Source organism: Peromyscus leucopus, chromosome 4 (assembly GCF_004664715.2).
Source record: "Peromyscus leucopus breed LL Stock chromosome 4, UCI_PerLeu_2.1, whole genome shotgun sequence".
NCBI classification, from domain to species: Eukaryota; Metazoa; Chordata; class Mammalia; order Rodentia; family Cricetidae; genus Peromyscus; species Peromyscus leucopus.
This window is the reverse complement of record NC_051066.1, coordinates 86,879,362-86,902,963: the sequence shown is the minus strand read 5'-3', so window position 1 is coordinate 86,902,963 and position 23,602 is coordinate 86,879,362. Positions and strand designations below refer to the sequence as shown.

Genomic DNA, 23,602 nt, shown 5'->3' with positions numbered 1-23,602 from the left:
GCAATCCTAAACAAATGAGAGAACAGGGGGTATGTGTCGATATGATCAAAATACCTAATATACGTGTATAAAATACAATAATAAACTTGTTATACATAATCAATATATTATAATAAAAAAAGGGACAAAAAAGCATCTAAGATGGGAAAGCCTATTTTCCCCACTGTCCTAAGGAAGAAACAACACAAAACAAAATGAGTCTAATTAAACTCTTAACTTACCAGTAATGATACCACTAGCCAGCCCAGGAATGCCTTGGATTGAGGTGACATTGTTGTGAACAAAGTACTCGTCACAGGTGGCATTAAAAAACTGACTGGAGTTACAGAAGAATCCCCATAGCTTTGATGGCATTGTCATGTTGTTAACATCCTTGGTCTTAGAGCAAACGTCAAGGTGTCTTGATGAAAGGGTGCGGTTGCCCAGCATGCAGACCCTAAAGCAAAGCAAACAGGGAAGAGAAAGATCTAAGCTTTAAAGAGGAAAGGCAGATTAGTAAAGGGAGAAAAGATCTCATTTCTCAGAGATTCTACTGCCATGGGTAGGAAAGGACGAGTGATACTGAGCAGCACTGTGAGTCACGTGACTTGCCTTTTCTGCCAGTATAATCCTCACAGGTCTCATAATATTTTAACATTTATCATATGTAGTGGAGGTACTGAAGTTTACAGAGATTCAATAATCTGACCAAAATCAAGGTCACACAAATGGCAGGTGGTATTCAAACACAAGGACTGTACAAAGAAACTACGCTGAATTATCTTCCAAACATATTTGGCGATTCATCCACTTTCAGGACAAAAAGGATCCTGGAGGGGTTCAGTAGTGTTCACGGGCTTGCTGTGGAAGCATGAAGTCCTGAGTTCAGATCTCCAGACACAGGCAGAAAGCCTGGTGTAGTCCTGCATGCCCGCAATCTCAGCACTGGGAATGGGGGCAGGTGAGGAGGACAGACAGAAAGGCTGGGATTCGCTGGCCTGCCAGTCTAGATAAACAATGCACACAATGGTGAGCTTCAAGTTTACCTAGGGAGTCTCAGGGAATAAGGCAGAGAGCCACAGAGGACTGACACCGGATACTTCTGGTTTCCACACAAGCACACAGGCGAATACCCAGCCACCACCAGCAGCAACATCAAAACCCCAGAGCATTTCTGCTCTTATTTTAAAAAAAAGTCCTATTGTTCACATTTTCGTTTGTTTTCTTTCTAGGTGGGGGGGCGGAGGGGGGTTGGGGGGAATGAAAACAGAAATGAAAGGAGACAGGGCTTTACATTCCTAAGAGCCTTTGGAACCACCTGTCTGGCTGAGCCTTCTGTTGTAGGACAGCTTGACTAGATTTAAAAAAGCACATCCCTCTAGGGCCCAAGAGAAAACCGTTTTTGACCTGAAGCCTAGACCCAGTGGTAAAGAGGAAATTTAAGGATAATACAAATATTAGCTGCTGATTTATTTTTTCTTCTACCCAGAGACATAAACAAGGAGGGAGTAATAGAGCCATAGTAAAATACTTCTGAGGTCGAACAAAATAAGGCTCAGAATCTGCAGTGTGTTTATACATACATAATGAAGCGCATTCGATTACTTGGCTTCAACAACTCTTAACAATCCCTAGTTTTGTTTCACGGTCCTTCTACAGTTTTTTTTTTTTAAACATATTATGCAGGAATTTTTTGAAAACAAAATAACATGCACTGCGATTTTTTTTTCCAACCAAACAGAAGTGGAGAAGCCCCAAAGGGAACCTGAAGTAAAATGGAATTTCCTGAGTTGAGATAGAGCTAAAATGTTGCATCAAAACTTTTATAACTCTGAAAAGGAACTTTAATTATTTTATGGCCCCTATGTAAGCAAAATGAAAAGTTTATGATGGAATCTATTACTGGCATCACATAGAAGCAATACCAAAGAGCAGTCAGGAAATCAAAGTTCATGTCCTTGCCCCACCATTAGTTGACTTGGGAGAAAGTCATTCATCTTCACTGAGTTTTTTTCAATCATGAAAAAATGTTTGATTTTTCTGTAATGTGTTTAAATCAGCATAGTACCAAGAAATTTGATCCCCAGCTGAACCATAGGACTTCAAAAGCAACTTCTGTAACAAGATTACAAATAACTGAGTACCAACCAGCCTTGGTGTCACAAATCAAAGGGACAACAGGTGAGTCTGTGAGTGAAGGCTCTGTACAAATCTATCAATTCACTACTGCACTGTATATGGCGTGTAATGTCCTCTGCATACACATGCTATGACATTCATTTCCCTTTATTTTATACTAATAACTCTTATCACTTATGGTACCAAGAATAAAGAAAATAATTAAACAAATTAGATTAATTCTTTTCAAAAAAGACTTATTTAATGCGTGGGTGTTTCTGTCTACATGGATGTCTGTGCACTAGTTGTGTGCCTGAAGCCTATAGAAGCCTCAAGAGTGTACCAGATCCCCTGGAACTAGAGTTAGAGACAGTTGTGAGCCACTATGTGGGTGCTAGGAATTGAACCGAGGTCCTCTGGAAGATCATCCAGTGATCTTAGCTACAGAGTCCTCTTTCTAGGCTGCTACTCTAGAATTCTTTTGAATTGGTTTTTATTTTAAAAAGCCACTAAACATTTAAATGCCTTATAAAGGTTGCTGGTAATGACTATTGACTACAAAGTCCTTCATAGATGGTTCACATATACACAAGGGGGCAGTGAAATAGGTACACCTTAATGATGGCTACAGTTGGTAGGTCTACACTTCAGAAGTGAGGAAGGGGGTCAACAGGACAGTTTATCAGGAAGTTTCCTGCTGGACAATAGGAAATCACTCCATGAAATTCTGATGGAAATGTTCACATCACCAGATCCTGTCACTGACTACTCAACGATGACCAGGTGAAGTGATAAGCACGTACGGGAAGTGTGGTGGAGCAAAGGAAGACTTGATGGCACCAGCGTAGATAGCCAAAATGGACACAATTACACAGGCCAGGAAAAGTGAGGCAAACTTATTCACATAGCGTACGCCGATGAATACCACCAAGACCATGAGGACCAAGAAGGCGGTGCCATAGACACGCATGTTATTTAGCATGGCTGCTGATTCCTTGAGTGCATCATCACTGCGAAAGATGGCAGCTCGGGGGACAATATACACCTGTTACAAAGAAAAAAAAAAGAAGCAGAGAGGAAATGATGTCATTTAAAAACAATCAAGTAGAGGGCTGTAACAGTTTATGTTACTTTTACTTTTATGAAGGAAAGGAAAGCTGGAACAAAAAATGATTAAAACATTGTTTATCCTTTCTTCTTTCATTCATTTGTTTTTAGAAAGGGTCTCATTTTGTAGCCCTAGTTGGCCTGGAACTCAAAGAGATCTACCTGCCTTTGTTTTCCAAGTACTGGGATTAAAGTTATGTACCACACTGGGCTGCAAATTAACCAAATTTTTATTTGGCTCTAGAATGTCCATAGAAATGTTATGTCATGGATTATTTTTGTTTTCTATTTGCTAATTTGAACATCTACATTTCCAAATGGGAAAAAGAAAAAAATGATTTTATTGAAAGGCTATAGAAAGTATTTATAAAATCAGTAGAGAAATAAAAACTCTATCATTGGGATAAAGTTATCAAAAAGAGGTTGGGGATACACCTCAGCCAGTGACCGGCTTTGTTGCACATGAATTCACACTTGAGTTTGATTCCCCTGGACTATGTAAAAAGCTAGGCATGGTGGCATGTGCTTGTGATCTTAGCACTGGGAGGTGAAGACATGAGGACCCCCAGGGTTGACTGGCCAGTTAGTCAGAGGTGGAGAGCCCCCAGTCCCAGTCAAAGACTTCATCTCAGAAAACTGGATAGCTCCTGAAGAATGACAGGTGAGGAACCAGGTTCATCTCTGGCCTCTACACACATATATGCCACACACTAGGACACTTATGTGTACGATATAAACAAATGAGCTTATTTTTACTTTTCTACATTGGCATAAGTCTTTTCTACCTTGATATGAACTCCCTGGTTAAGGTGACACAGTTGGGACAATCAGATAGAGGGAAAAGGACAGGCAGGCGAAGGACACCTCAACCTTTCTGCCTCAGAGTCATGGTAAGAACACAGTCACAGCAACCATCACCTGATTGGCTGCCACACCTGATCTCAGAAACTTTAATATCTAAGAAAACAAACCCACAGAACTTCTAGATTACAGATCACAATTAATTCATTACTTACCAGGAAAATTTCAATGGCACCAAGAATATACATGGCGGCTGCAAATGTGGTGCCAAGATAAAAGCAGAGGCCAACAGCCCCACCAAACTCTGGGCCCAGGGCCCGGGAAATCATGAAGTATGAGCCCCCAGCTACAAGACAAAAATAGATACAAACAATAAAATGAGGGTATCAGTAAGAGGACTGTAAACAAGACATAAAAAGAATTCAAAAATATGCACAAAAGATGTTTGGGAAGCCCTGTAACAAAGTAGATTTGCTAATGGGAATATGATGTACCCAATTATTAGGAAAAATTAGAATATTTCCTACAGGAACAGGATAGTCTAATAAAATATATTTTATAAGTGAAGAATGTGGCTGAAATTAAAGCACTGTTGTCTAAAAATAACGAGATTTCAAAGATAAAATCCTTAGGCCAAACAGCATTTGTCTCTTTGTCTCTCTCACTTTTAGAGGCGACACTGATACAGTACACTGTGAACAACAGAATAAACACATGAAGTTTCTTTGGAGCTTATTCCTCCAGCTTTACAGCACAGAAACAGTGAGGAATCGTTAACAATCCCTGCGATTCAAGCTTGGACTACTGACCTGGCACCACTCCATTAGTGGCAATGGCACTCATGGAGATGGCAGTCAACATCGTCTGTAGAGAGAAAAACAAGCATTTTATTACTGGGTAGAACTGACATTTCTGTACTACTTTCCTGTGTGTGGACTTCAGAGCATTTACAAACATTTAACTCTACCCACTCTTATGAAGAGTTGCTATGTAACATTTTCAAAAGGAATAGTTAGGGAGAAACACTGGAAAGCTGGCTAGACTCTACAGACTAGCTACAATGCCAAAAACAATATGCAGTAAGAAAGAGAACCACTAGAACAAATTTAAAACATCATCTAGTAACAAAGTACATAAAGGTCTTCAACAAGGGCGCAGCTGGAGGCACAGTGACTAGCTAGTAGGCTGCCGTGGTACAAGTAGGAGATAAAATCTCAAGTGTGATAGTGGGGATAAGAAGGAGAGGCTGCATATGAAGTATCTCAGAGAGAACAGATTGGCCGTGGTGAACGGCAACCAAGGAATCGATATGGCCTTGAAGTTTCAAGCTTGAGAAACCGGGAGTGGGAAGCCATTGCCATTAAGATATTAATGACATAGGCTAGGTCTGCTTAACCTGCATGGTTAGTATGCAGCTGAGCATGATGCATACAGAGGACATAATGGTTACCAAAACAAAGGGGACAGTAGATTGATGGACAGGGTGGGATATATAAAAATGAGTTTAAATTAAAGGAGAATCAGAATGGACCGAGTGTGAGAGAAGAGCTGGAAAAACCTGAGTAATTTCTGGGGAAAACATAGGAAAGGAGACTTCAAAGTGAACCAAACCAAATCCAGATTCACCTGACCCTTCCCAGGCACTGTCAATTTTTTTTCAGTACATTTTAGAATAGTGTATACATTTTCTACTGTTTTTCTGTCACAACATCAGTGTTTTCAAGCCCAAATTACCCAGATTTTGAATTATTTGAAGACCTGCATTTTGTTATTTCCAAAAATCTAGGACACCATTTACTACATAGGAAGAAATGGACAATGGGTGCTGAACGAAAATCCTTTAGATTTTAAGATGAACACTCTCTCTCCTGTTGGGAGCGGGTCTTCACATAGCTTCTGTTCTTGATCCCCAGCAGGTAAAGAGCATATGTACTCTCAGCAGTGAAATGCCCCAGGCCAGCTCCAGGGGCCAGTGCAGGAGAACTTACACAGCAGCAGCAGATAAGGACGATTGCAAAGGCCTGCAGGACTCCAGCTGTGCCCACCACCCAGGTGAGACGCAGAAAGAGGATCACTCCAAAAATATTTTGTAGACATGGGAGGTAGACACCCATGAAAGTACCCATTTGGGGCTCTGGAAATAAAAATGTAAGACAAAAGGAAAAATTATATAGTTAGCCATAAAAGATGTTTAGATTTACCACATTAATCTCAAAGCATAGGTAGGAAGGTTAAATAGTATCTTCACAGGTCTCTTAGTAAAGTCCATCACTACGCTTCCATTATCTGTAATACATGTGTAATTTAGTTAAGTTTCTACATTTTTATTGTTCCTAAGCAATGGACCAATCAACAATCTAAAAATATCTATTATTCAAGGTTGTTAAAATTTTATTCTCATTTAAAAATACAACAACTTATAGAAATTCTTAAAAATTAGGTACAAATTCTCCACATAGTTGGTAAATGAATGAGATGGGGAAAGTAAAAACCTGAGGGCCATTTGGCCCCTTTGCAAAGAGATAAACTAACTGTCTATATTGGCATAATTTTATTGTAAGAAAAACAGTAGTAGTAAAAAGTCTAACAACTACTGGGTATCATTGTCATAGTGGATGCCTATGATTCTAGCACCTGGGTCGCTGAGACAGGAGGACTCTGAGTCCAAGGCTAGCCTGTGTTATATTTGATACACCATCTCAAAAACAAAAACAAAAGCCAACAAAAACCCCCTTGTACCCAGGCAGACGGCATCAGAGGCTGGGCAGAGATACTCCTCCCACCGACGTGCTAACCCTTCTCCTGCTAACACGGCTAACTTCCTCCCTGGGATGGTTTCATATCACCGTGTCAGACAGCTTTCTCCGTCTGATCTGCCAGGGTATCAGACTGCCAGCAAGCTCTCATTAGTCTCCCTCCTTTTAACCCTGCACAAGTTTCGGGTCAAGCTTTACTTGACACTGAAGATGCTTTAACAGAGCTTCACAAGCTTAAGGACTGGCTTCCCACGTGAAGCTAGGGTACTACTGTACATTCTGTCTGGGCCACGAGGCCAGTGCTCAGAATGGTACCGGGTACATCAAGCATTTTCTACACAGTTTCTTAACACAGACTGATGCCCTGGGCATGCCTTCATCTCGGTCCTGTGTTCTGAGGCCTCACCTTGGTAGGCTTCTTCTTCCTTCAGTGATGTTCTCCGCCTCTTCATGCTCCTTTGCTCCCTGTGTCAGGTTAGTATAGTTGGCCATGCGGTTGAGGAGAGAAGACACCTTTGGTCTGGTGTCCATTTCTTCCTATAAAATCACAAATAATTTATGAAGGATACTGAAATTCAGCAACAAAATAAACTTTCTACCAGGAAACAGCAAAATAAGTGAGAAAATACTTCACAGATAAACATTTTAAGAAAATTCTTCAGTGAGACAACTTGTTCCTGACATTTGAAAGATTACACAGAGCTGAGAGCACAGCTCAGTGAGAGCAGTTGCCCACATGCCTGAGGTCCTGGGGCTACTCCCCAGCAGTGAGGTGGTGAAAAGACTCCACTTAATCAGCAGCAAGTTAAGGTAGGATACAAAGTACTGGGTTTCATGAAGGATTTTTTTTCATACACATGTGTAATTATACTTTTGTTCCAATCTGTTCCCCTCCTCCTCTGCCTTCCCACATTCCTTCTGACCCTCTTAGAGGCCAGATCCCTCCTGCCCTCATTAGCCTCCTCTGCTTTCACGTTACAGGCATTCTATTACCTGTCTCCACTTCTCTGCTCTCTTAACATCTCTTCCTCCATTCTCACAGTCCGCCAGAATTCTGCTCTCTCTCTTACACAAACACACACACACACACACACACACACACACACACACACACACTTAAATACACATATGGGAGAGAAAATATGTACTACTTAATATTTGTCTTAGTTTGTCTTAATTTGCTTAACATAAAGATTTTTATTTCTAAACATTTTTTCTGCAAATGTGATGATTTCATATTTCCTATGGTTGATGAGAATTCCATTGTGTGGGCTGGAGGGGTGGCTCTGTGGATAAGAGCACTTGCTACTTTCCCAGAGGCCCAAGTTCAGTTCCTAGCACCCACACTGGGATGCTCACAACCACCTGTAACTCCATCACCAGGGAAATATGATCCCTCTTCTACTCTCCCACAGACACATACACAATTAAAATATTACCTCAAAGAGTGCCAGATTTTTATCAAAATACTCATCTCCTTCTTCATAGTTGGAATTGTTGAGATAAGCATTTCGAGCTTTTTTATGTCCGTCATCTGAAAAAAAGAGGCAAACATTGGTGTTTTATTGGTTCTGAGACGCCAGTACCAATAACTATGCTGTCTCTGTGGTAACAGAGACTATTTCAGATTCAGGTTCAGCCTAAGTGGTAGACCTCAATTAGCACTGCTTGGAGAACATGGTGTTTTTCTAGCAGGAGCAAAAGCAAATTGGGGAACCAAGGAAATCAACATGAACAATTCCTTTCCTTAATACAGAGATCTCTGGAGAAAATAGAGGGCCTACCCTTAAGCTTATCCACAAATAAATAAACAAAACACACAGAGTATTTCTTTCCCGGTGTGTTATACTACTCTAGATGTGGACTACTTTATAAACGATTGCTGCTGATATAGAAGAAAAAGCTATTTCCAGGGCCTTCTGACATTAAAAATGAACTCTGTGTGTGTGTGTGTGTGTGTGTGTGTGTGTGTGTGTGTGTGTGTGTGTGTACATGCATGTGGAGGTCAGAGGACAACTTTGTAGATTTGTTTCTCTCCTACCTTTACAAGGGTTCATGGGATGAAACTCAGGTTGTCAGGCTTTCGCCAAACGTCTGCTGAGCTATCTCGTTGACCTCATTTCTGATGCTACCAATTACATCAGGTGATTTAATCTATGATGATGATTACTTCATAAAATCTTTTGAGAATTACAATGTATTTTGAATATATTCAAGACCCCAGTCCCCTTACTAACGCCTCAACCCTCTCATTGCTTCCAACCCAACTTTGAGACTGCCTCTTTTTTTTGACCTTCTTTCCCTGTCAGGTCCAGTTTGTGTTGCTCAGCTAGTTTTGGGATTGAGGTCTGCTCTGGTATGTGATCACACTATCAAGGTCATCATCATTAAATCTCTCTTTCCCAGCAATCACTAAATGCTAATAATTACATATCCACCTTCATTCCCACTGTGCAGGAATTCTGTCTGGCTAGAGCTTGTGTAAGTCCCTTGCACACTGTCACAATCACTGTGAGTTCATTTATGTTTCTGTCTGAAAAACACTGTTTCCTTTAAATTATCTACCACCTTTGGCTCTTAAAGTCTTTCTCCCCTCTCCTCCACAAAGATCCCTAAGCCTTGAGATAATACATGAACGTCCAAATTGAGGCTAAGCACTCTACAGTCTTTTGTTTTCTATACACTGAGCAGCTGGAGGTCAGTAGTAGTTTTTGAGTCTCACTATGAGGCCCAGACTGGTTTCAAACTCTTGAATATCTTTCCTCAGCCCCAAAGTACTAAATTATAGGTGTGTACCTTTATGGCTAGCATCCAATATATTTTTGTATGAGCCCTCCCATATTATTTTTATATTGAAAGAGGTACTTGACTGGAATCTGATGAACTAGCTGTAAACAAGGAAGAAACAGAGCTCCTAAGACAGCAAAGTTTGTGTTAAATGAATACTTCCTACTCTTTAGCTTTTTAAATTGTGCTTAAGTTACGTGATTGCACAGTCTGGCAGGAGAGAAGAGAAAAAAATGTGTAAATACTATTTAAAACTAAGGTTCCCGTTACTAAAAAAAAAAATATACTAGGGTAAAAATGAAGGACATTAAAATAATATCCATTACTTTAAATATGGAAGAGGAGCCTGGCAAAAGCCAGCAAGCTACTGAGATGAGCTGGTCATCTAGAAGGACATGAGACTGACTTGAAGGAGTTCCTGATGGTCATGACAGGAAAAGTGACTGACACATGAGATATTCAAAATTATATTTTTAAAAAGTCAATTATGCAAAGTTTTAAGGAAGCAATATACAACTCTGAAAAATAACTGAAGAATCAACTTTGCTGTCTGTTTTGTGCTAGCTATATTTGAGGATAATATACAGCTAAAGACTACTTTTTTATAGACACAGTGTAGCTAATTTATGATACATGGAATAGTACATAGGAAACCTTAGGGAAAACAACAGATCTAGGCAATCATCATCAATAGCTGTGAAAACCATCTTGATAAAGGGCTGAGGCATAACCTTCTAGTGGGCAAATGAAGAGGACCATGAGCCTGTTGACTAACAAATCATTGAAGGCAAGACACTGTTCAGCCTATGTATTCTTAGCAAAAGAAAGGAAACTCAATCTAATTAAGCCTCTCAGAATCACAGACAATACAAAGGAGAAAAAGTGTAAGCATACACAAAGACACAATCACTAAAGTCAGAATGTAGGATAATCTAATTTCTTCAGTAAACCACAGGCTAAACCAGTGAACTTTCACTGACTAAAGCTTAAGATGTGACTGAAATCTAAGATACGATCTTTGTTAGAATCCTCAAACTAATGTGAAGCGACTTTTTTTTTTTCTTCAGTGTTTTCGAGACAGGGTTTCTCTGTGAAGCTTTCGAGCCTGTCCTGGAACTCGCTCTATAGACTAGCTCAGCCTCAATCTTACAGAGATCCGATCACTTCTGCCTCCCAAGTGCTGGGATTAAAGACATGTATCACCATGGCATTGCTGTGAAGAGACATTTCTAGAACAGAGAAATGTCAGGCTGGAGAGATGGCTTAGCTGTTCTTCCAGAGGACCTGAGTTAAATTCCCAGCACCCATACAGCAGCTCACAACCACCTGTAACTACAGTGCCAGGGGATCCAATACCCTTTTCTGGCCCATGGCTACCAGGTACACACGTAGCACAGGCACATATATAGACAAGGCACTCATACACATAAAATATTTTTTAAAATTTAAAAACATGGAAATTTAAATGTATGCTAATTTAGAAATTTGCATTTATTATCATCAGGCTTCTACGGAACCAGAGAGCAGCCCGGAACTAGGGCACTGGCTCCACTGGGATCTGAGAGCACTGTGCAACTAGCCTCCAGCCCCAGCGGTCTCAGAGGACAGTGAGGGGCCTGAGCTTCAGCTCTAGTGTACTCAGGGTCCCCTGAGAAACTGGGGCTTTAAGATTACTGTGGGTGTAGGGTTTTGAATCCTGAAGTTCCAGTGGTCACTGTATGACCCCAGAGTCTAGACTACTGTGCTCCCCCAGAGGTTACTTAAAGCCTACTGCTTTAGCCACAGGCCACAGTTAGCACCCAGACTTCAGTGGGTCTGACATTTGCTATTCTGGCCCCCACTGGATCCACAGGATCCAGGCAATGACTGGGGTTCTAACCCCATCTGGCTGCCTTGGTTCTTTGTGGGCCACTCCACCCTTAGTCTTGTTGGCACACAGCTACAGTGGGATTACCTCAGTGAGTACACTTGACAACACTAAATTTCTGCAGTCCACATAGCTAAGTTTCATGCAGTTAATCATCTAGGAAGAACCACAGAAAACAAAAGAGAATATACTCCAATGGGGAAGTCAAAACCGAAAGTCAAACATACTCTAGGAGATGCATAAAATACAACAAAAAAACCACAAAGACTATGACATAGCCACCTTCCATGACCCATCCCAACCAACCACTCCCTTATGAAGGAATCTGAAACCACAGAGATAGATTAATGTCTAAGAATTCACAGTATTGTGGAATTTTTTTGTACACTGTAAAGATTTGTCACTTGAATTGGTTTAATAAAAAGCTGACTGGCAGGTAGTCAGGCAGGAAGTATAGGCAGGACAACCAGACTAAGGATGCTGGGATGAAGAAGGGAGGAATCAGGGAGATGGCAGAATATGCAGAAGAAACAGGATGTATAGAGAATGAGATAGCAAGCCATGAGCCAAGTGGCAGATGGTAGATAAGAAATATGGGCTAATTTAAAGTATGAGTTAGCTAGTAACAAGCCTGAGCTATCAGCCGAGCATTTATAATTAATATTAAGCTTCTGAGTGGTTATTTGGGAGTGGCTGCCGGCACAGGAAAACTCTGCCTACATCCAGAGTCTTACTTTTTAAAAGAATTAGTGATCATATAGAAGATTCAAACAAACAGATGGACAAATTAAGGAGATCTATCCCAGATTTCAACAAGACAGTCTCAAAAGTGAATGAAACAGTAAATCAGAGGTGAAAGTACAAATATAGAGGAAAAATTCAGCAAGGAGACTGAAACATTAAAAAACAAAACAAAACAAAAAACACTTGCGGTAAATGAGATGGTCAATCAAATAAAATCCACAATATGCCATCACAGACAAACAAGAACAAGCAGAAGAGCAGGTTTCAGAGATGGAAGACAAAGACAATACAATCATGCATATATCTTCTTAAGGTGGTAGGTGCATGAAAATGTAATTGATAGTAAAAAATATAAAACTCTTAAGTGAACCTTGGAGTCACAAAAACTACTCTAACAGCATGGAAGTTTATGGAGATGTATAGGGTTTGGGACCAGGCAAGTATTTTGATGGGTATGTTAATATAGCTACATGATGATTTTGTGTGTTTATTAAGTAACTTTTTTTTTTTCTGAGTCAGGGTTTCACTATGTAACTCTGGCTGTCCTAGAACTCACAATGTAGACCAAGCTGGCCTCAAACTCTTGGATCCACTTGCCTCTGCCTCCTGAGTGCTAGTATTAAAGACTTCTGGCCCAATAAAGTCATCTTTAAAATTGCATTAATTTACTTTTGTTGGTGTACATTTGGTCACATGTGCCACCTGCCATGTATGTGAAGCTCAAAGACAACTTGTGGGAGTTGGTTCTCTCCTTCTAACCATGTAAGGCCCTGGGATTGAACTCTGGTCATCAGGCGTGGCAGCAAGCACCTGTATTCACTGAGCCCTTGCTACCCAATGCTAGTTTTTTAATGGTAAAAATGAGCAAACAAACAAACAAATAGAAAATGTAGAATGTGAAAGTTTCTTTAAAATATTCTAGGAAACTATCAAAGGATAAATTAAAGATATTCTTTTTTTTTTTTTAATCTAGTATTAGGACATCCTGTCCAATTCTGCTGCTGCTGCTCCTGTTTAGACACCTCATTCTTGAGTTCCAGGTGAATCACCTTATTTATCAGTCAAATCTGGTTCTGGCTGTTTCTGCGCCAGCTTCTATTGTTTGACTTCTTAATTGATTTGGAAAATAAAACAATTTCCATGGAGACTTTGCATCAGAGGCAGACAATGATGCTTGTAAGACCTAGTTATCCTGACCTCTCCTGACTTGGGACAATCATGAAAAGTAGAGGCTTTCCACAGAAGGAACATAGCTCTTGCCAGATTTGCTTCTAGAGAAAAACATGAAACTAGAAGTAATTCTACCGAAAGGTATGGATGATTTCTCAGCTAGACTATGGTGGTTGGCAACCAGTCACAGTATGGCTTTTTCTGTAGTCTGAGTTACAAAGGAATGCCAAAGACAATGGAATTTCTAGATTTTCAGAATAAAATTCTTTCTTGGCATGAACTGAGAACCAAACACATATCCCAGGACTCTTGAAGAATATACAGAATCCTGGCGCTGGAGAGGTATCTCGGCAGTTAGCAGCACTTAATGAGGATGAATTGGGCTCCCAGTACCCTCAGTGAAAAGCTCACTGTTCTCTGTAACTCCAGTTCCAGGGGACTGGATGGCCTCTCCTGACCTCCATGGGCACTGGGCGGTACACATAAACTCACACATTTATATAAATTTTTTAAAAAAATCTTTAAAAATAAGAACTAAAAGAAGATTACTTTGTAAGATATCCACTGGGTCTGCAAGACTGGCCGTGGCAGTGACCTGATTTCAGCACCCCATCATTGTTGGCATGTTTCTTTTCTCTCACTTTACTGTCCAAACAACATGGATACTATGAGAAAGCTGTTGTGTTTCAAGATGCAATTAAAAAGAAAACTGTCAGAACCAGTTTCTTCTCAAAATATTGTTTCTGCTTTTCGTGACACATCCATGTTCTTATATAACTTGCGCTTTTGTTGTTCCTTTTTGTGTGTGCTATAGACTGAACCCAGGGCTTTGAGCACACAATCACTAAGCTATGCTCTTTTCCTTTTTTCTGTAAACAGAAAAAGTGTATAGCTAATAGCTTGATGTTGAAAGATATTTATTGTTTGCTTCTATTATTTCTACAATGTTGCTCTTGTCAGTTACCACTTACACTGTATTTTGGAACCAAGGTAAGCTGCAAAAATTGTCCTTTAGCCTCCTGACCTTGTCAAGTGGTCTTTGCTGGCTCGATCTAGACAGAGATGAAACAGTAAGAATACTTAAATTCCTCTGGCACACATCTATGTTTGAACCACATCAACAAGAACAGAAAAAAATTGCCAGGTGGTGGTGGTGCACACCTTTAATCCCAGCACTCAGAAGGCAGAGGCAGCCAGATTTCCAAGTTTGAGGCCAGCCTGTTCTACAGAGCGAGTTCCAGGACAGCCAGAGATACACAGAGAAACCCGATCTCAAAAAACAAAACAAAACAAACAAACAAAAAGAAGGAAAATTTGTCTCAATGCTGTAAAAAAAAAAAATCACTGTTTTTAAGTAAATGTGACATTGGGAAAATGTGAGGTGTTTAAGAAGTATGTTGGAAATGGAAGCATGTTAATTATTCTAAGAAATATGGTGGATGTATGTCATAACTCATGAGAAAGAAAAAGCTGAAGATAGGGGTTTTTTTTTCTATCTTTTTCTGAAAGGGATTCGAAAGAGTTTGCTTACTTTCAGTGATGAGAACTGAACCTGGGTACCCATACATGCTTGGTAAGTAAGCCACACTGAGCTATGCTGCAGTCCTCTAAGTTATGCTTTTGATCTATATTGTTTGAATCATCAGTCTGACAGAAACACATTACAACTGACTGCTGTATTTCTTCAGCTACAGTTTCCTTTCTCTTCAAAAAATCTTGTCGTATGTCCTGGAGTTTCTGAGAGACTGGATTTTGATGATGACATTGATGTGATGCTGTGTGACATTTTGTTTACTGTAATTTGTATGAACTGGTTGACAACTGAATCTAGATGCTTAATCACACCACATTTGGCCGGGAGGTGGTGGCGCATGCCTTTAATCCCAGCACTTGGGAGGCAGAGGCAGGCAGATCTCTTGTGAGTTTGAGGCCAGCCTGGTCTACAGAGCGAGATCCAGGAAAGGCGCAAAGCTACACAGAGAAACCCTGTCTTGAAAAACCAAAAAAAGAAAAAAAAGAAAGAAAGAAAAAGAAATCACACCACATTTGTTATTTTTAGGGAGAGAAAAAAACTGCTGCATAATTGTACTGGGATACTTTACTGTATCTGGTTAGCTTTCTTTTTGAGATATTAACAACCATTGATGATTAATGCCTGGATCCATTAATTTATGAGGGGTAAAATGTGGTGACATTTTCAATCTCTTAGTTTTCATTAGTTCAAGAACTTCACACCAGAGACATTTTAATCTACTTGGCTCTCAAGTGGTACAGTTAAATATAAAACAGATTATCTATTAGTCTATTCTTCCCCCTCATTGAGCAATTAATGAATAGGCTCACAAGAACATTCCAGTTATGAACAATTAGTTTTTAATATGTTAATATTGGTTATGTTTCCTATCAAATGCTTCATCTACCTATACTAAAATGATTATATAGTTCTTTAATACTAATACAGTAAGTACTGAAGTTTTATATTTATTTTTGAGGCAGGGGTCAGGCTAGCCTCAAGCTCATGTTCCTCACGCCTCATCTTCCTAAGTACTGGGATGACAGGTGTGAACCACCAGTGACAAGGGTATAAATTCATTTTTGATATAAAGCCTGTCATGTATTTTTAGCAACTCCATAATGGTGTTTGTTTAATTTGAGGCATTGGGGATTGAACCCGGGGCCTTACGTGTGGTAGGTAAATACTCTAACATGGGTCCAAACCCCAGCCCACGGAGATAATCTTTAAAAATGCTATGTGCAAGAAGACCTGCATAAGATCAATCTGGCCAACATTCCAGCACGGAAGAGGGAGGAGCTCACAAGCCCCACCCCTTGCTGAAGGGCGCTGACTGTGATGCTTCTGGGAGAGGGGAGGACCCTGCTAAGGGTTTGGCCCCTGGTGTCAATCACACTCCACTGGACTGACAGTGATGTTTCTGGGAGGGGGGAGGACCCTGTTAAGGGTGTGGCCCTGGTGTCAATCACACTCCACTGGACTGACAGTGATGCTTCTGGGAGAGGGTGTGGCCCTGGTGTCAATCACACTCCACTGGACTGACAGTGATGTTTCTGGGAGGGGGGAGGACCCTGTTAAGGGTGTGGCCCTGGTGTCAATCACACTCCACTGGACTGACAGAGATGCTTCTGGGAGAGGGGAGGACCCTGTTAAGGGTGTGGACCCTGGTGTCAATCACACTCCACTGGGCTGACAATGAGCTTTTGGGAGGGGGGAGGACCCTGTTAAGGGTGTGGACCCTGGTGCCAATCACACTCCACTGGGCTGAGAGTGATGCTTCTGGGAGAGGGTGTGGCCTCTGGTGTCAATCACACTCCACTGGGCTGACAGAGATGCTTCTGGGAGTGGGGAGGACCCTGTTAAGGGTGTGGCCCCTGGTGTCAATCACACTCCACTGGATGGCTCCACATCCGTGAGTATATGGGCAGCACACACTGCACGATAAAGTATTATTGTAATAATAAAAGTGTAAAACTAAAAAGGACAGGAACTTTAGAGCAAATGGGGAATGGGGATTGATCTGGGAGGAGTCTGGGAGAGTAGTAGGGTGAATATAATCAAAACATTCATGCATGAAGTTCTCAAAAAAGGAATAAAATATTATATTTAAATTAAAGATAAAAATACATGATTCAGATTACAAATACTTTGTTTGGCCTGGACAACACTTTTCTCATATTGCCACTGTTAAGTTTTGGTATCAGGGTTAAGAAAGACTCAAACTGATTTCACAGTGTTTATTTGGTTTTCTATGCTATGAGACTGTACAAGACTGGAATGTTTTTATCCTTGCATGTTTAATAAAAATTGTAAACCTGCCATGACTCACTGATGTTTGCCTCTTTGCTTTCTAAAATGTTTGAACTTGAAAATTATACACACACACACACACACACACACACACACACACACACACAGGGAAAAGTTCATAGATTGTTAAGTACAAACTTTGATTCATTATCACAAGAGCAGCTTCACCTCCCATACATTACCTCAGCCTGACCCTGAGTTTTGCAAGAGGGCTTATGAGTCAGTGGGAACAGCAAATACATTAAAATAACTGCAGCCTGTTGGCAGGAGCAGTACTTAGCAGGTCTGGAAGATGCTGTTTTCAATCTCATTTGGCAGGAAAAGTCTGAAAGATGTTATTATAAACTGAATTCAGCACGCAAGACAATTGAGCCAGTGTTCACCACAGCAGCTTCTTAGAAACACTGGGGTTGGGATGGAGGCGTTGAGAGTTTTTGGTTTTTGAGGTGCTGGGGTTGAACCCAGGGGATGGTGTTTGCCAAGTTAGCATTGAATCACTGAATTACATCCCCAGTCCTGAAAGGTGGGGCAACTGTACAAAAAAAAATTATAAAATACAGTCTTTCTCCGCTTCAGTGCAGTTGATCTGTGAATGGTGTAAATTCTTACCGTCCATTTCACTTGTGAAGGCCTCTGTACCTCCACTGCATCTATGTTCCTGTTCAGATAATAAACTAGTTTCAGAGTTCTGAGCTTATCTTGGCAATTTCACAATTTAGGGGAGAAAAAAAATTGAGACAAGGTCTCATGTATCCCAGGCTAGCCTTGTAATCTTGATCTTCTTGCCTGTTTCTCACATGTTGGGATTACATAAATATGCTAACATGATATAGATAGATACATAGTTGAGAGAATGAGAGAGAGAACGAGAGAGAGAGAGAGAGAGAGAGAGAGAGAGAGAGAGAGAGAGAGAGAACGAGAGAGAGCGCACAGTTTCTTCAATACTATGGAACTTTTCTGTAAGCAAACAAGGCATATCAAGTTCTTTCCCTACTGTGGACTTTCTGATAACACATTTTCCACAGCTGCTATTGTATATTCTAACAGCTAAAAGCTTGGCAGTGTACAAAACCAGATGCACACACCACCATACAACAAAACTCTTTGCATACAATAAAGTTCTAATTTTCACCATAATTAAAGAAGTAGAACACAAACTAGAAATGACATTCTACCTATTAGTGAATGTAAGAAACATAGACTAATAAAGTCAATTTGGGCCAGAGAGCTGGCTCATCAGGTAAAGATACTTGTGGCCAAGGCTGACAACCTGAGTTCAATGCCCACAACACACACAATGGTAGGAGAGAACAGATGCCTGAAAGTTGTTTTCTGACCTCCACAAACATGCTATGGCAAGCACATCACTTCCCTATAAAGTAAGTAAATAAATACAACTTTAAAAATAACATAAGTTTTTGTAACAGAGAGCCAAATATTCCTCCATACCTAGGTCAGTGGGAGAGCTTACGGTGATCTATCTCATGGAAAATGTACAAACCATGAGAGGAAACTACAAATGTGCTGACAGTCTTGACTGCAGAGATGCAACTATAAGACGCTTATTGCAAAATAATCTGTTTTAAAAAAACTGTATGTGTGTGGGTGTTGTGCTTGCAGATATGTCCATGTGACCCATGCACACAGTGCTTACACCATGCTAAATAAAGAGGGCATTGAATTCCCTGGAACTGGAGTTACAAACAGTTGTGAGCTGCCATGTGGGTCCTGGGAATTGAACTCAGGTGCTCTGGAAGAGCAGTCGGTGATCTTAACCAGTTGAGCCATCTCTCCATGCCCTTCAACGTAATTTCTTCAATAGCATTCTAGAAATAACCTCAAATGTTCATAAAGAGGGGGAACTGGCTGAGTAAAATTGCAGTGAACAGCACAATCTCACTGTATTCTAAACAGAGGAACGAGCAGAGCTTGACACACTGATACATACTACCCAGACAAAACGTTAACTGACAAAATGCCATTTGATTAATATAAGGCCATTGACATAAAAAGGAAAAAGCAGTCATATGTAATATGAACATGTATAAATAAATTGAGTACTTGGGGAAGCAGAGCTGAGGTGTGGGGAGAACAGACCCTTGAAGGATTAGCTACCTCTAACTGGTTTTCTGTACTGCTTGGATTCCCCACTGTAGCGTTTCTAGAAAGGAGTACAAGTGTATGTTTTGAAAATCTCCAAGTTCAGAGAGCTTATCAAATTCTTGTCAAATTATAATTTTTCTACACTAACCAATACTTAGAGGAAATAATTCACTTCTATAACTTGTTTCATAGGTAAGAAACTAAAATATCAATTTTATAGGTTATTAAAGTCCGTGTTGTCTGTGAAGGCTTTCAGTAATTAATTTTTGTCATAGCTTACTTGTGTGTGTGTGTGTGTTGATGGTGTGTGAGTACACACATGCTACCATGTGCTGTGAAGGTCAGAGGACAACCTGAAAGAGAAAGTTCTTTCCTTCTTCTATGTGTGTCCCAGGACTCAGAACCAGGTTGTCAGGCAAGGGCTTTACCTGGTGAGTACCTCACAACTGAGTGGCTTCCTGCAATTAAAATGTGGTTCAACACCAACACAAACAACAGAGAAGTCTATCTATAAACTTCACAATATTACATAATATTATAATCGTTTTACTACTGTATGTGTTCACAAAGGGTGCGGAAGTTAGAGGATACTTCGTGGGGTTGGTGCGCTCCTTCCCTTCCCCTGTACCTAAGTCCTGGGGACCAAACTCAGGTCACCAGGCTTGCACAGCAAGCACCTTTTCTTTCTTTTTTTTTTTTAATTAATTTTTTTCTATTATCATCTTGATACAGTATAAGTTCTTATCCTAATAGTGAAATGTTTCATTGAGGCTTGCCCAGTAATTGAGTAAAACCAAAACTTATTATAAGTCACAGTCATCCTAGGGTCCCTCCTACTATATAGCCTCCCTGGTTCTGTGGGTTGAAGTCTGATTGTTCTTTGCAAGCACCTTTTCTTGATGACCCACGTGGACACGACGTGTGGGGGGAAACGGGCCACAGCACATGTGTGGAGAATACTGTCTGCTTTTCAATTCAAGTCTAGAAAAATAAGCTCTAGGATTATTTTAACTTCAGACTATGTAAAATTACTTTTTAAAATGTAATTAATTTAGTTTTAGTAATTAATTACAAAGGCAGCTTCCTATCCCTTACCAGGTTAGAAATCAACAGAGAAAGAGTTGAGGGGTGAAAAGTAAAGTAAAAGAACCCAAAACAGCAGCGGAGCGGGGAGTAAGTCATGTCTGTTAGCAAACCAGGCGAGGGTGACTGCAGAGTCACTTCCCAGAGCAATACTATACCTAACAGCTGGCTGTGCTCCCCTGTGATGGAGTTCTGACTCGGGTCTGAAAAACAAACAATTGAAAAGGATAGAAAAAATGAATGACCAAAACAAACAATTATTTAAAACTCAAGCAACAAAAGTCAAACAAGGTAAAAAGCGAAAACTTAAAAAAAAATTAACAAAAGGTGGAAAAAAACCCAGAAAACTCAACTAGAATGAACTATTGTAAAATAATTATCACATTCTTCAATACATTAAACATGAATTACAACATGAAACAATTCCACATCTATCCCCTAAAACACCTGAAAATGGGAACTCAGATACATATATAATCAAGTTTCCAGTGGCATTAATCACAAGAGTCAAAGGCAAAAACAGTCCAAGTTGTCCTCTAGTATATGAATAAGTAACTGAAATGTGGTACCCATATAGGATGTGGTATTATTTGGCTATAAAAAGAATGAAATTCTGACCCATACTCTGTAAAACACAGATGAAACTTGAAAACACTATGCTAATGTGGGGGAAAGGCAGACACAAAGGATACATATTATATGATTACATTTATATGACCTATTGATCACAAGCAAATTTATAGAGACAAAAATCCCACTGGCCAGTAGGATTAGCTGAATGAAGTATGGATATTATTGCTAAATAATCAAAAGTGCTGTTTGGGTGATATGAAATTCAAAAATTTAGGAGTAAGGGCAGGGAAGCACTGTAGATAAGAACTGCCAGGAAATACACACTTAAAATTGACTGAAAGGGTAAACTTTGTGTTGAAAATCATCACTCAGATCTGATCAGGCAACAGTACTTCATAAAGTAGAAGTATAACCTGTCAGGACCTGTGACAGTCACATTTTCTGCCACAACTCAAAGGCAAGACATGACCAGAGGGTTTATTACTACCAGAATACTCCAATGTGAATTAAAGATAAATTGACTAAGCTAGCTTTGATAAAAACCTGTTTCATCAATAATCTGAAAGTGGTGACAACAAGCCAAATTCCTAATGCAAGAGAGATTGACAGTCACTGCTTAACCATCAACCACTGCTTATTTTAAGGGCTTGAAAAGCATTAAGGGCTAAATATGGAAACAGCCCTGAGCTCCACTTTTTGCATAGACTAAGTCTCCTGAGATGCTGAGAATTGCATCTGGCTTTCTTCTTGCAAGCATCTGAAGAATAAAAATAAATTTGGACCATGCTCTGTGAATAATGAGAAAAATTACTTCTTTAATTTTACTAATTTCTAATTGAAGTTTTTTATTTTCTCCAATTATTGTGTTAGCAAGAAGCTATATAAAAACAGCAGTGTTTTTTGGCCAATGATAAGTATCACATTTTAAAAATATCATGTTATTAATAGTTTTATACAGAATTCAAATAATATTCTCCAAGCTTCATAAATATGCCATAAATAATTAAATACAACACTTTTTTTTCTTTCATTTTTCGAGACAGGGTTTCTCCGTGAAACAGTCCTGGCTAACCTGGAACTCACTCTGTAGACCAGGCTGGCCTTGAACTCACAGAATTCTGCCTGCCTCTGCCTCCCGAGTGCTGGGATTAAAGGTGTGCACCACCACCACCACCACCACCACCACCACCACCACCACCACCACCACCACCCGGCATGAAATATAACACTTTAAAGTAAAGATCCCAGAGGTAGGGACATAGCTAGTGGTACTGGATTGGACTTCCAGTACTTCAGTAATAATAAAAAACACCTCCAAGACAGAAAGAGTAAGTAAGAATTCTTAACAAATTCTGGTTTCTCATCTACACTACAGTATCCCCATACACTGTCATCAAGAAAGACATAAAGTAGATACCTTATTTCCACAATTAAAGTTTTAAATGCTAAGTGGTCATTTATATTTAGTTACATTTTCAGAGAATTTTCTTCCTTAATTTGATTTTGGAAAAGAGGAACTTCAAACTTGTCTATTCAATGACATCAGGGTCAACACATTAGCAAGTCAGTCTCTAGCTTCTTAAAAATGGATCTTCTCATCTAAATAGAAGACCAGGACAAATCAAGCCAGACAGAATTCCAGCACTGAGAAGGGGAGGTGGGCGCAAAGTCCCACCACTAACCAGAAAGCTACCTGCAACTGAAAGGAGAAAACTGCAACTGAAAGGAAGAAACCAACTTTCTCCAATGGAGGGACACTTGGAGATCAACCAAGCTTCTGGGCCGGCCTCATGCTCAGCAACAGCTGACCAACACCAATAAGACTCCCATGTTTTGTTTTGTATGTGTGAACAAAAATGCACACTTTTTGGCTTTACATTTTTTTGTCTTCTGGGATTTTGTTTTCTTTTTGTTTTTGAGAGAGAAAGGGATAGAGAGGGTGGGAGAAAGTACATGAATAGGTAGGGAGGATCTGGGAGGACTTGGGAGAAAGAAAAGAGTATGATAAAATGTATTATATGAAAAAAAGAAAAATATTTAAAAAAAGAAATCTAAAAGAAGATAAAGGATTTAATCTGTCATGCACCTTTGATAGCAAAGAGAGAAATGTCCAGGGGCAGTGCTCATTTATAGAGATTTTTTTTCCCTGAGGAGCCTTACCATTGCCCAGGCAATAATTATTTTCTAATTTTCTGTCAAGAATGTCTTTACTACCTCAGTCATAGCTGAGAACAGAAATATCACGGTTGGCTCCAGACTACAGCAATAAAATAAGTCATATAATTTTTATTTTTTGGTTTCCTAGTGCATATGAAACCTGTGTTTATAATACATTATAGTGTCTATGAAGTGTGCAGTCACATTATATTCTTCCTTAAACAATATACATGTACACCTTCATTATAAAACACGCTATTGCTAAAGGATTCTAATGATCATCTGAGACTTTTGTGAGCTATAATCTCTTCACAGGTGGAAGATTTTGCCTCAGGGTTGATGGCTGCCTTTATCAGGGTGCTACATACTTAAGGCTGGGTGGGAGGCGATGGCTACTTTTTTTTTCAGACTTTTTTATTGTTTTATATAATGAAAGTAATGGATGTTTAAAAGGAATAAAAGGTACCTGGGTCAGGTGACATGTGCTTGTAATCCCAACACTTAGCAGATGAAGGCAAAAAAATTATGAGTTCA

At 39.8% G+C, this 23,602-nt stretch overlaps 1 protein-coding gene across 1 annotated transcript in view; it reads right to left on the bottom strand.

The window, feature by feature from the left end:
- LOC114683104 (solute carrier family 12 member 6-like) overlaps positions 1–23,602 on the bottom strand; it is an 89,258-nt gene that overhangs the window by 22,593 nt on the left and 43,063 nt on the right. Inside the window, 8 exon segments of the mRNA XM_028857280.2 lie at positions 222–436; positions 2,901–3,142; positions 4,221–4,351; positions 4,815–4,869; positions 5,994–6,139; positions 7,163–7,298; positions 8,201–8,295; positions 20,497–20,541. Coding sequence (XP_028713113.1) covers positions 222–436; positions 2,901–3,142; positions 4,221–4,351; positions 4,815–4,869; positions 5,994–6,139; positions 7,163–7,298; positions 8,201–8,295; positions 20,497–20,541 — 1,065 coding nt within the window.